General features: G+C 43.8%; 1 protein-coding gene across 24 annotated transcripts in view; it reads left to right on the top strand.

Moving 5' to 3' along the window:
* plekha6 (pleckstrin homology domain containing A6) overlaps positions 1–13,793 on the top strand; it is a 172,192-nt gene that overhangs the window by 71,892 nt on the left and 86,507 nt on the right. For 15 of the 24 annotated variants that reach the window (XM_090205348.1, XM_090205341.1, XM_090205346.1 and 12 more), the window contains one exon: positions 738–830. Coding sequence is in view for 9 of the 24 variants with exons in the window: in XM_090205350.1 (XP_090061476.1) it covers positions 13,480–13,511 (32 nt within the window). In the remaining 15 variants the exon portion in view is untranslated. Of the gene's footprint in view, positions 1–737; positions 831–13,098; positions 13,512–13,793 lie in introns of those variants that run through there. The other 9 variants (XM_090205340.1, XM_090205331.1, XM_090205339.1 and 6 more) reach the window with 2 other exon arrangements.

The following is a 13,793-nucleotide window of genomic DNA, read 5'->3' as shown; positions in this document are numbered from 1 at the left end:
CTGTAAAAACTCGGAGACCATTAAATACCTTGTCACAATGTTTCTCAAGGGATTTTTCAAGGGGATCAGTTTTCAGCATGTTATCACCTACGAAAGTAGCATTATCTTGTGCTTGTTACCTGGTAGTGTGTTAGTGCTGTAAACGGTGCTTAGCTGTATACTGTTAGTGTATCTTGGTGAGGCGCAGTGTGTACATTTATATGTGTTCTTTGAGGCATTTGTCCTGTGACCTGTGCCATGTCGTGATGCTATTGTCTATCACGTTACTGTGCTGCCCTGCATTGTGTTGTGCTAATGGTAATTGTGGGGGTTGTTCCGTGGAAGATCCAGTAAGGCCCAGTCAGCAGTCTCTGCCCAGGCTTCATTGATCTGTTTGCGGGGAGACTGAGGCCAGAGAGAGCCTCACTCTCCAGAGACACAGAGACCCAGAGATCAATACCCTCAACAGCCTGTTGTCATACATTAGACATGGATACACTCAATACACAATACAACTAAACCCAACACTCCTCCCATCTTTTTTTTTCTCTCGCCCTCTCTCTCTCTCTCTCTCTCGCTCTCTCGCTCTCTCTCTCTCTCCCCCTCTCTCTCTCGCTCTCTCTTTCTCTCTCTCTCTCTCTCTCTCTCTCTCTCTCTCTCTCTCTCTCTCTCGCTCTCTCGCTCTCTCTCTCGCTCTCTCTCTCTCTCTCTTTCTCTCTCTGTCTCTCTCTCTCTCTCTCTCTCCCTCCCTCCCACAGTTGAATGGTGGCTTAGTGTGGGACTGCCCAATTCTGGTTCTGGTTTTCATCCTCTCCTTCTAATCAGGGACTGATTCAGACCTGGTACACAAGGTGAGTGCAATGCATATTTTTTTTCTTCTTCAATTGAACCTTTATTTAACTAGGCAAGTCAGTTAAGAACAAATTATTATTTATAATGACGGCCTACCCCGGCCAAATCCGGGTGACGCTGGGCCAATTGTGCGCCACCCTATGCGGAATTAACTACAGAGTAGTAACACCTGAAGTGTTTGTGATTCAGTCAGCTCCGTGTATCTAATTAAGTAATTGGAGGCCTTGAAGATTATGAGAGGGAATCAGGAAGCCTTTTCATGCTGGACTGTACTCTCTTCTTTCTTTCACAACCAACCTAATAGGGTATTTTTCATATGTGTGTGCGCGTGCTGGTGGACTTTTATGTTTTGTGGAATATTTCCAGAGAGGACCCCTGTAGTGTCCCACTAGTTTGCCTACATCCCCTCAGGTTCACCAGAGCAGTGACGTGATCACACCCTGCATAAAGTGATGATAACTAACACTTCCAGGCAGGCCTACATTACATTACTATTCATTTATGTCCGTATTTACATATCTACACAAAGCCTGCAGCGACTCTTTCTGGGTTACATTCAGATAAAATTACCATAACAGTCAGATAACATTACAATACAAAACGGTCTGTTCGGGTCACTGTTGCCTCATTCCTGCAAAAAGGAAATACTGTCGTTATTCCTTCATGTAATGCCCAGCATATTATCCGGTTTCAGCAGGGAAGGGAAAGGCAGAGTTTTTTTGTGTGGAGCTGAGATTTACAGATTTGTACACAGAGATTGCGGTCGTGTCCATGTGGTAATGGATTTAGTCTTATCTCTGGGTAATGTACTGTATGTTGTTCGAAAACGGACAAACAAATTGATTTTTGCCGCTTCCCTCAAAATTGTATTTGTTTGAATCTTATGCTAGTTACAATGTTTCAATATTGGTCTTTGCCAGGTTCTGGGTAATAACATCCATTGGGCACTCATTACTAAACTTCCTCCTCCTCCGGTCCTCTTCTCTTCTGGTCCCTGGGACTTCCTGTGTGATGTGGTTAGGGCCGTGGCCATATTAGGAAGGCAGAGTAGCTGTTACATCACTCTGCGACATAGTTTTTACTGGAAATCTTTGTTTACTGAAATGTTTATATGAATCATCATTTGCCTACCGTATCATTAGCACCAGAGCACACAACTCGTCGTCATGTTGTAGGAGTGAGAAGGGAGTTATGCAGTTTCAGGGCTTACATGTTTGATAGTCAGAAGGCTAGCTCTGCTCAGTTGTTATCAGAGGCTCACTGGCAGATAGAGAGTCTAATGAAGGAGTTTGAGGTTTGGGAACCCGACCGGGTCGCTGCGCCCCTGTGCTGAACGTTTGCCAGCTAACTACCTGCCAACAAGTGGGAGCGTTCACAAGACTGTGAACTCAACCGCATGTCCAAACTCTCCCCTCTGGTTCCCTATCAGAGAGCTAGTCTGCCAAGTGACCCGACGCTGTATTAAAACAGACGGCTATGCTTGACTTTAAATAGGTCTTTATAAAAGAGTATTGCAGTAGTAGTGAAATAACCCTATGTTAGTTATTGGAACGGGCTCGTAGGTACATGCGTTGATCCTGCACTTAGGCCTACTTCTTTTGTTGTGCACGTTTTAGTGTTAACTCGGATTCAAGTAATTAGCATCGGTAAGGACTATGAAACTACCTGTACTTACATACAGGTACCTGGTACAATGTGTTTAAACCGGTTGTTGCCTACAGTACGTGAGGTGAAAGCGTTTCCATTGAGGCTTACACAGTAACGTGTTTTTTAATAGATTGCACATGAGTACGGTGAAAGACAGAGGCTGATACTCATCAGAAACTCCAAATGAGCAATTTGACATTTCCGATGAGGAATTCTAAATTCTTAATGAGCAATTCCAAATTCTAAATGAGGAATTCCAAATTACAAGACCCATTGCCTGTTCCTCTAGCTACGCTTTGTATCCAGAGGCACCCACCCAGCTCTGACTTTCTACTCTGAGATGCAGTGTATCTGTAGTTTCTCTACTTCTGTCTACATCTCCGTAGGTTTCGACAAGGATTACAATACCCAAAGACCATTCTCCTGCTATATATAAAATGGAGTGATCAAAAATGCATGGAGAAAATCTCTTATAGGCCATTAACTATTCATGAGACTGAATATTCATCAATTCACACTGAGCGAGGAGACATTATTCAAGAAAGCCATTTGACAAAATAAAGCATTAATGCTCATATGAACAATTCAATAAGGACATTGAAGATGAATAGAAAATAAGGAGGAAGCCTTCGTCTCTTTCTTTCTCACACACAAAGAAAATGTGAGATATTTCTGGGTACAACTCAGCATCGACTTGCTTGTAAACATTGCGAGGTTGACAACAGTATAACTGAAACACAATTATCTATATGAAGAACTGGATAGCAGTAAGAGGAATTATTGCATTTTGAGTTAGAAAGCCAATCCGCCCACACACACACACAAATGCTGACTCAAAATGTACTCTAGGCCTACTGTATACACTCTCTCTCCTCACCCACTCGCTCCTTGTGTTTGTCTCTGAGTGATAATAGAACTCTTCCTCCTCCTAAGGCTGCTGTTAACACACTGACCCTCTGGCTGGCCCTGATACTGCTCCCTGAGTACTCTCTCTCTGTGTGTGTGTGTGTGTGTGTGTGTGTGTGTGTGTGTGTGTGTGTGTGTGTGTGTGTGTGTGTGTGTGTGTGTGTGTGTGTGTGTGATTGAGAGAGATTGGAGATACTCAAACATGGTAGAGAAAATACATCTATACAGTGTCCACGCAGTGATTTTTGTGGCACTCTTGTTTTCTTCACAGAAATAATTGACGTTATTTAACTAGCTCTTAAGGTACGGGATTATCCTCTACGTTCGACCACTGTACATGATAGAATAACAACTGACACAGGTACCCTGCTCCACGCATTGCTACTATATCCTTTGGGTTTTTGCCAGACATATCGTTTTGCGTTCAGGCCAAAAAGTTCAATTATGGTCTCATCTGTCCGCAGCACCGTTTGCCACTTGGCCTCGGAATCTACAATGTGCTTTTTGGCAAAGCTCAAACGAGACTTGATGTGGCTTTTTTTGAGGAGTGTTTTTTTTTCTCTCGCCACCCTCCCATAGAAGCCAGATTTGTGGAGCGTTTGTGATATTGTGGTCACATCCACACACTGACCAGTCTTTGCCATAAAGGCCTGAAGCTCCTTCAAAGTCGCCATTGGCTTCTTGGTAGCCTCTCTGATCAATCTCCTCCTTGCCCGGTCATCCAGTTTGGAGGGACAGTCTGATCTATGCAGGGTCTGGGTGGTGCCATACTCCCCTCTACTTCTTAATAATGGTATTAACTGTGCTCCGAGGGACAAAGCCTTTGAAATCTTTTTATATCCATCCTCTGACTTGTGCCTTTCCACAACTTTATCTCGTACATCTTTTGAAAGTACCTTTCCGCCCATAGTGGATTCTTTGCTTTGAATTGAAGTCCTCTATCAACAACTGCTTTTATTCTGAACTAATCAAAGTCAATACAAGCCAATTAGCTTGATTTGTGATCTGGAAGGTGGTCGGTTATACCTCAGCAAGTTTGCAATTGCAATTCTAAGGGGTGGGTGTTCACTTCTCCAAATAGGGTATTTTACTGTTTCAATGTTCACTTTCTACTTGGATATTGTGGGTTACTGTGTGTGTGGCAACAAATGGTGAACATTTTGAAAGGGGGTGGTGTCTTTCTATACCCACTGTATATGGACAAATCTATGTCATTGAAATAAGAGTATAACATATATCTCAGCCTGGTTTTCTGCATCAATCCCCAATACATCTCGTGTTTCATCTGTGTCGTCACACACACGCCCACACATTGAATAAAACCTAGGCAAAGCAGACCGATACATCAGCAACCCAGTCACTTCACTATCTCAGGTTGAGTGTGTGTAATGCATACTATCAGACTTCCTGATAGTAGAACACCTTCATTCCATCAGATTACACATGTACAAGCCTCTGCTACCATAGGGGAAAAACTGCCATTAGGAACGAATGGTGGACATGAAAAAGGAAATGTCTTACTCGGGCAAATGGTGACATTCACTGCATGAAAAGGCACATTTATGGGTCGAACACTCCAGTGCACAAGTCCGAAAATGTACCGTATCTGGAAATTTGAGAGCACGTGTCCAGCAGTGTTTGGCCCTGCACACGTCCCGTAAATCTCTAGCGAAGAACCACTTTTGTGCACAGGCGCGTGTATATGCCCCGAAATGGTTCAGTAGACCACCAGAAACGACCACACAAGTCTACCCACTTACTAGGATACATCTTGAAATTCCAGTGCACGCCTTTGACGCTTACATTTTAGACATTTAGAAGTTGCTCTTATGCAATACACCTCTGTCCATGTCTGCCCACATCTCTCCCATAAATGGCATGTCTGTGCACTAGCTCAAGGTTGTGCAAGCTCTGCCCCCACTGAATGCTAATGCTAGTCATTGCTAGCTTGCCTTAGTGGCTGGTATGTTAAAAACATAAATATTAAAATGAATGAATGAATAACATCGAATTAGGAATTCATGAATTAATAAATTACTTTTATTTGTTGGTATTATTATCAATATCACACGAGTTCCTGCACTTTTTCAGAAATAACATTCAAGCACCACTATCACAGTTTTTCCAGCACCACACAACACACCTATACTAAAATAACTCTTAGTTCCTTGAAAAAAAACACACAAATACACTTCTTGAAGGATGACTATTCATTTCGTTAGAGCAGGAGAAACCAGGTAATTGAATCTGCATTTAGGCTAATAAGGGCCTGAAACTAAACTAAATCCCATGGAGCCCTGGGCCAAGCTGGATGACTACTGCCTGTAAGGACCGGCGCCCGGGATGAGAAGCAGGTACGGGGAGTCAAACATTTAATCAGGAACAGACATAAAACATGACAGGAACAGCGTCAGCACACGGGTAAACAAGGACATATGACAATTGATGCAGAAGCAGGGAACAGAGCGTGGAACCAGACAGATATAGGGAAGGCAATGACATATGTGATTGAATCCCGGTGAGTCCAATAATCGTTGATGCGTGTGACGGTGGGAAGGCAGGTGTGCGTAATGATGATGGCAGGAGTGCGCACTGCTGGGGAGCCTGGCGCCCTTGAGCGTCAGGGGGGGGGGAGAGCGGGAGCAGGTGTGACACTGCCAGTAATCTGCTCAATTCTTTTCATATGGAGGAATATGAACGAGCCTGTCAAAGATCAACAAAAGTGTTTTCTAAAGAATCAAGCACAGTACTAACAGGAGTCATCCAGCTTGGTCCAGGGTGAGCCTCCATTGTGTTCAGAGTTGAGAGGTCCGTGGAATATAGGTCGCCTTGATGAAAACTCCCCAGAAATGATCTGTGTGGTATGGCTTGCCAAATTGCTCTGGTCCCTCTCCAAGCAGCTCTGTTGTTCTTGACTAAGGGAAGTGAGCACCTCATTCCAGAAGTTGGGGGACTTGACGAACCTCACTGGTTTGTTGTTTTGCAGGCCATCCTCCTAATCGCTCATCAGGTCCATATTAACTCCTCTCCAAATGTCTCTCTCGTCCTCTGCAAGCACTGTTGACGGTGCAACTAGAACCAATAGAATACAGTAAACCAATGCATCAGTCTCAAGTCCCACCAAACCCAGATTGATAGTAAAGCTGAATTCCAACCTTTGACCTTTATCACTTGCCTTGATTGTAGTCCCCCCGAACATTGTTTTATATCTTGTGAAATTACTGAGATTATTGGTATTATTGTGAGAGAATTAAAAAAAAAATCTCTCCACCTGGTTTAAAGGGGCTCTGCATGCCTTTGGCTACATGCACTCTCTGTATCACCCACAAACACCTACCCAAAGGTCATTCTAATCAAACAAGCTACAAGTTTTGTATTTAATACTGTCAGTTCACAGAGCTACAGGCAAGTGGACTATTGTAGGATGCATAATTTTTGCCAAAATGTGTACCAAGCTCATGACTACTCTTATTTTGAGTAAAACAGTCAATTCAGTTCTGATACAGAGGCAATTAGTGTTCCAACAAAGTACCATAATTCTGATTTAAGGAACTATGGGGGATAAAGCAGCAACTCTTGATCAGGTGGGTGGAATTCAACGTTTGTTTCCATTGTACTCTTCTAGACTCAAATATATAACTTGAAACATGTAATAGGACCATGTACGAACTTTGTATTCCCAAGGGCCAGGAGTAATACAGGAGTAAACCCAATTAAATAAAAACATCTCTAGAAGAATCTACTTTACTAGCTAATTGAATTTGCAAAACGTGTATGTTGTACTAGGTGAGTATGTATGAGGCATCAGGATTTGAACAGGGTTAGTTACCTAGCTACTGTTAGCTAGTTTATCACTGAATATGGTGGTGTGCAAAAGCCCTAAATATACACCCATGCATCACATGGGCAACAGTACAAACAAATTAAAGAAGAGGTCTGTGTATGAAATGTAACAAAAACCCATGAACAGCTAGCCAACTACAACATAAATTGAAAGTGGCTAGCTAGTAGGGAGAAATGGTAGGCTAGCTAGCGCCTAGCGCTGAGCTAGCTAACGTTAGTGGTTAGCAATTAGCATGCAACTGTTAGATAGAAATTTCATAAAAAGTACATCTAAAATACATAAATCAAATTCAATTGAATGTATTTATAAAGCCCTTCTTACATCAGCTGATGTCACAAAGTGCTGTACAGAAACCCAGCCTAAAACCCCAAACGGCAAGCAATGCAGGTGTAGAAGCACGGTGGCTAGGAAAAACTCCCTAGATAGGCTGGAACCTAGGAAGAAACCTAGAGAGGAACCAGGCTATGAGGGGTGGCCATTCCTCTTCAGGCTGTGCCGGGTGGAGATTATAACAGAACATGGCCAAGATGTTCAAATGTTCATAGATGACCAGCAAGGTCAAATAATGATAATCACAGTGGTTGTAGAGGGTGCAACAGGTCTGCACCTCAGGTCAGCACTGCAGGCAGAACAGTTGAAACTGGAGCAGCAGCACAACCAGGTGGACTCGGGACAGCAAGGAGTCACCAGGCCAGGTAGTCCTGAAGCATGGTCCTAGGGATCAGGTCATCCAAGAGAGAGAGAAAAAAGAGAAAGAGAGAAATTCACACAGGACACCGGATAAGACTGGAGAAAAACTCCAGATATAACAGACTGACCCTAGCCCCCCTAGCCCCCCGACACTAATATCCGCAAAATGATGGATATTAAACATTTAGGAACATACAAGTGTCTTATATCAGCTAAAAGCTTAAATTCTTGTTAATCTAACTGTCCAATTTACAATAGACTTTACACCGACAGCATGCCATGCGATTGTTTGAGGACGGCGCCGCACATCAAAATATTTTTCCACCAGCACAGGTTCCATAAATTCACAAATAGCGATTAAATATTCACTTACTTTTTGAAAATCTTCTTGTCATCCAAAGGGTCCCAGCTACAACATGGCGTGTCGTTTTGTAGGATAAAATCCTTCGATTTGAGTAATCCACTCGTTCAACAGGCAGAGAAAGGATTCCAAAAAGCTACCGCTAAACTTTGTTAAAACATGTCAAAATACATTTCTATTTAATCCTCAGGTACCCTAAAATGTAATTAAACTATAATATTTCATACAGAAAGTATGTTAAATAGGAAAACAATATTAGCAGGTGCGAGTCCTCTTCGTCGCGCTCGCAGACTGATTTCCAAGTCTGTATCCCAGTACTAAAACTCCTAATTCTTCCTCATTTGGGAAGAAACAAGCCATACAACCTTGAACAAAGACAAACGAAATCCAGTGGAAGCCATAGGAATTGCATACTGGATTGTAAGTTTTCTCTATACCTTCTAATGGGCTCTCAAAAAGCAACAGGCAGTTTACTTTGGGCACGTCAGTCAGACAGGAAGTGGAGAAAATATGAGCCTTACTATTGCAGCATAAATATTGGAGGCTGAGGCACTGTGGCCACATCCGACAATACCCCCGGACAGGGCCAAACAGGCAGGATATAACCCCACCCACTTTGCCAAAGCACAGCCCCCACACCACTAGAGGGATATCTTCAACCACCAACTTACTATACTGAGACAAGGCCGAGTATAGCCCACGAAGATCTCCTTCACGGCACGAACCCAAGGGGGGGGGCGCCAACCCGAATAGGAAAATCACGTCAGTGACTCAACCTACTTAAGTGGCGCACCCCTCCTAGGGACGGCATGGAAGAGCACCAGTAAGTCAGTGACTCAGCCCCTGTAATAGGGTTTGAGGCAGTGGAGATTCATTAGTGTTGTTTATATGTACAAACGTTTATAACAGAAATAAAATAATCTGAGACGCCATCTTGTTCTCATTAACTTACATACAAAGTGTGTGAGCGAGCTTAGCTTGGCTACACTCATATGAATGAGAAAATCTCACTGGTTTTTCCACTAAGTCAAAACACTTCAATTAAACATGAAATGAGTTTAGATAAACATGTCATCTCTTGACTTTGAAAAGAAACCAAACGTATAAATGCCACAAACCTGAAAACAGGATAAATAAGGACACAGAGAGTTGGCTTCTTTTCATTTGGCTTCTCTTCCAACAGTTGAGGTAGAGAGGCACGCGCCTGTGAGATTTGAAAATGTACGTGATGTGCACAGTCCAGATTATTTGAGGTAGATATGTGCATATAACTAGAACGAAATAAACAGTAGCAGCAGCTTAGGTGATGAGTCCAAAAAGTTAGTGCAAAAAGGGTCATTGCTGAAAGTCTAGTTAGCTATTTGGTTAACTATTGAACTATTTAGCAGCCTTATGGGTTGGAGGTAGAAGCTGTTCAGGGTCCAGTTGGTTCCAGACTTGGTGCATCGGTACCGCTTGCCGTGCAGTAGCAGAGAGAACAATCTATGACTTGGGTGGCTGAAGTCTGACAGTTTTTAGGGCTTTCCTCTGACACCGCCTGGTATAGAGGGCCGACATGGCAGGGGCCAACCCAGTTATGTAATGGACTGTATGCTCTACCCTCTGCAGCGCCTTGTGATCGGATGCCATGCAGTGTCCATACCAAGCGGTGATGCAGCCATTCAAAATGTTCTCAATGGTGCCGCTGTAGAACTTTGAAGCTCTCGACCTGCTCCACTATAGCCCCATCGATGTGAATGGGGGCGTGCTCGGCCCTCCATTTCCTGTAGTTGTCCATGATCAGTTCGTCTTGCTGACGTTGAGGGAGACAAAGGACCTGATCGTATTACAGTTTAATTGTTTAAGCACAATTTTGAAAACAGGGCCCGGTTTGTCAAAACACAACACCACCAGCACCACCAGCACAACACCTCAGATAATTTGCAAAATGGAACACTTGTCAAAACTATACACGACTTCATAAAAATAATATTTTGTTACCATACGAAACACACACATTTCATATGACTTCAATATTTTTGAACCAGTTACACGGCTGTTGCTAACCTAAAACACTTTTAGCAAGTCTAATTGTCAGTGATTAGAGTACTGTAAATGAAGTACACAGAGAAAGTGCAACTATACAAACACTACACAAGACCAATGCTGCAGACTGAGGAAAATAAAAAAAAGGTCTCTCCATATACCCAAATCAGTCAACATGGAGAATCACAACAAAACAGTTTTCATGCTACTACAGTAGTGTGCATAACACTGTTAGCTCAGCAAACAGACAAACATAAAATACTGTATCCAGTACAGGTTACAATTACAGTAAATAACAACAACAAACATAAAAATAATCTGAAAAAAACTGACAACATTGTACAGAAAATACTTCAGTCAACATACTATACATTATCTCTTCGCCTAGCTGGATCTGTCCAGAGAATTTCATCAACATCACAAGCAATATCATCATTAGCAAGACAACGCGGGAAGAACCATCTTGAATGTCGAATCCATCCTTGCACAGCTGCGGCGTCAACTTGGTCACAGGCGTCCCCCATGGCCTGAATGAGGGGTACCTGAGCCTGGGGCTGGAGATCGTAAACCTTCCTCCGCCATGCAGAGAAAAACTCTTTGATAGGGTTTAGAAACGGAGAGCATGGTGGAAGGTATAGTACTGTCAACTGTGGATGCTGTTGAAACCAGTTCTGGACCAAAGCAGAGCGGTGGAATGACACATTGTCCCAGATGACCGTGTATTGCATCTGGTGCATTTCATTACCTGCTGTAACGATGTGGTGCAATCGGTCCAAAAATGCGAGAATGTGAGGTGTGTTGTAAGTTCCCATTTTGGCATGGAGGACAACCCCATGCTGTGAAATGGCAGCGCAAAGGGGGATGTTACCCCCACGTTGCCCTGGGACATTGATTATAGCCCTGTGGCCAATGATATTTCTGCCTCTCCTTCTTGCTTTTGTGAGGTTGAACACTGCCTCATCAATATATATATGAATTCGTACAGGATTTCCTCAGCATCCATCTGCAAAACTCCCGGAAATACAGTGAAAGACAAGATTGTGTAGTTCAGGATAGGTCTAGTATACAGTCAATGTAAAAAAGGCATGTGTGCTGAATGCAACATCACAGTGCTAAAGTGAACAATACAAACCTCCACATACTAATGCCGCAGCCGTTTGACCCTCTGAATTCCGCTCAAAAGGCACTCGATAAAGTTGTTTAATTTGAACCTGATGTCTTTTCAGGATGCGTGACAGTGTTGACAGAGACCTGATGGACATTATTGAAAATGGCATGGTCACTGATAATGTTGGCTTGTAGTTCTCTGAGCCTGATAGCGTTATTGGCCAAAACCATGTTTATTATCTCTCTCTTGTTCTTGCGTGAATATGGGCCCCCTTCCTCCGTCGTTCCCGACCCTCAATCCTATGTAGAGAATAATACATGTAACTTACTGTAACTGTAGACAGATCTACCTGTTTTCTTGTCTAAAAGTCCTTATGACAGATGCCACTGTATATCTGCTAAGATTTGGCTGAACTCTCAGTCCAGCCTCCCTCAGCGTCAATCCGTAGTTCACAACATGGTCCACTAGTGCTGCACGAATGTAATTTGATAAGTTTGGTCCTCTTCTTCTTTGTGCACGTCTTCCTCGACCTCTGGCTCGGCCTCTGCCTCTTCCTCCTTCTCCTCCTCTGTGTACTCCTCCTCTCACCCTCACTCTTCTTCTGACTCCTTCCATTTTGGTTGAAGGCAGGTGAACCTACCTGCTGCATTTTTATAGTCAAACCTGATTGATGTGTCTACAATTTAGCAATCATGTGTTTGTGCACCTGATGGCTGTGTTTAACAGATTGGCTCATAGGTGTGGTAATTTGACAGTCAGTGCTTTGGAATTGCAAGGAAGTGACATCATGATATACTTCTGTGTCTGATGTATACAAGTGTGTTTAGTGTTTTGCAAATCACTGTGTGTAATGTTTTGTAAATAGTGTGAAGCTGACAATGTGCTTACAGTTGTGCAAATCTAGCCTTGTGTTTTGCTCCTCGAGTGTAAGGTTTTGCTAATTGTGGGAAAAGTTCAGTTTTAGTGTGTAAGCAATCATGAAAAACTGTAATGCATAATTGGGAAGTTACTATCCCAGAAATTCCCTTATCACGCAAGTGTTCCGGGATGCACAAAAGTCTACAGGAGTCTGCACACTCACATTGGGAAATTCCCACCCATGACCGTGCATCTTCATTTCACAGGAATAGGCCAGATCTGATTTCACACAGAAACGCTGCTTTTCATGAAGTGATTGTGAACTTTTAATATGGCCGCCCCTCCCAGGGCCCTTGGCTCTGTTCTTTAATGCTTAGCTTGTCTCTTTGTGAAATATGGATCTAATTATGACACTATGAGTGACAGAGAAGCTACGTCTCTCTATTAGGGGGAGGGACGGAGAGGAGTGGCGGAGAGGGGGAGAAGGGAGAAGAGGAGAGGGTGGGGAAGGGAGGGAGTGGCACTGATGTGCTGGCTGTTATACCTGAATGGCCATACGTCCTTTGTTTATCCTCCACTCACTACCCCTCCAGCCGCTGCGTCCCCCTCCACTGTTCCCTGTGGAACAATGCTTACGACTCTCCCTGCCAGACCTACACCAACGCTGGGGATCATTCAGACCTCAATCTGGGGCCCGGCAGGACGCCACATGGGTCTCTGTCATACCGTCTCCCCACTGGGAGAAAACAATAGCGAGGGAGAAGGATGGAAAGATAAAGAGAGAGTGAGGGAGAGATAAAGACAGGGAGAGAGAGTATGAGAGCGAGATAGACAGCCAGATCCTGGGACTGAATAAGCTGAGCCTTGCAGTTCTGTTAGACAAGGGAGCATGAGAGAGAGAGAGCAAGAGAGAGAGGAGGGGAGATGCAATGGCCAGTGATAGAGAGTGTGTGAGAGAGAGAGGAGAGAGAGAGAGAGAGAGAGAGGCTCGTTACAGCATGCGTTCTCAAGGAGAGAAAGGAGGACAGCAATTACTATATCCAACACCCCTACAGCGACAGCAATAAAGCGGCTTTCTCCTGGCAGTGTGTTAGCTAGCCAGCTGCTCCCCTCTCTTTCAATCTCTCTTTCTACCTCTCCCCATCACTCTTTCTATCCCTCTCTCCCTCTCTGTCTGTCTCATCTGTTATATGATTGATCCGGTGAAGGATGCTGAAGTTCCGCGCGGACCGGAGGGTGAGGTAGGTAGGGAGGCAGCGGAGTAGCCGAGTCTGGGGGAGGTGGACTGTGCTGGGGCTGGCTGGCAGTGTGTTGGGGGGAGAGAGAACCAGAAGCTGGAGGTCAGAGAGGACTGCAATGCAGTGCTGCTGGAGAGAAAGAACAGGGAATCTATTTTATGGCTTTTATTTGGCAGTTGTGTGAGTTAGCGACTGATACAGTGATAGGATATGTGTATAGGATTGTGTGTGTGTGTGTGTGTGTGTGTGTGTGTGTGTGTGTGTGTGTGTGTGTGTGTCTAGCTG

Source organism: Oncorhynchus mykiss, chromosome 17, assembly GCF_057628025.1.
Source record: "Oncorhynchus mykiss isolate SJ-2025 chromosome 17, ASM5762802v1, whole genome shotgun sequence".
Taxonomy (NCBI): domain Eukaryota; kingdom Metazoa; phylum Chordata; class Actinopteri; order Salmoniformes; family Salmonidae; genus Oncorhynchus; species Oncorhynchus mykiss.
This window is presented reverse-complemented; position numbering and strand designations above follow the sequence as displayed.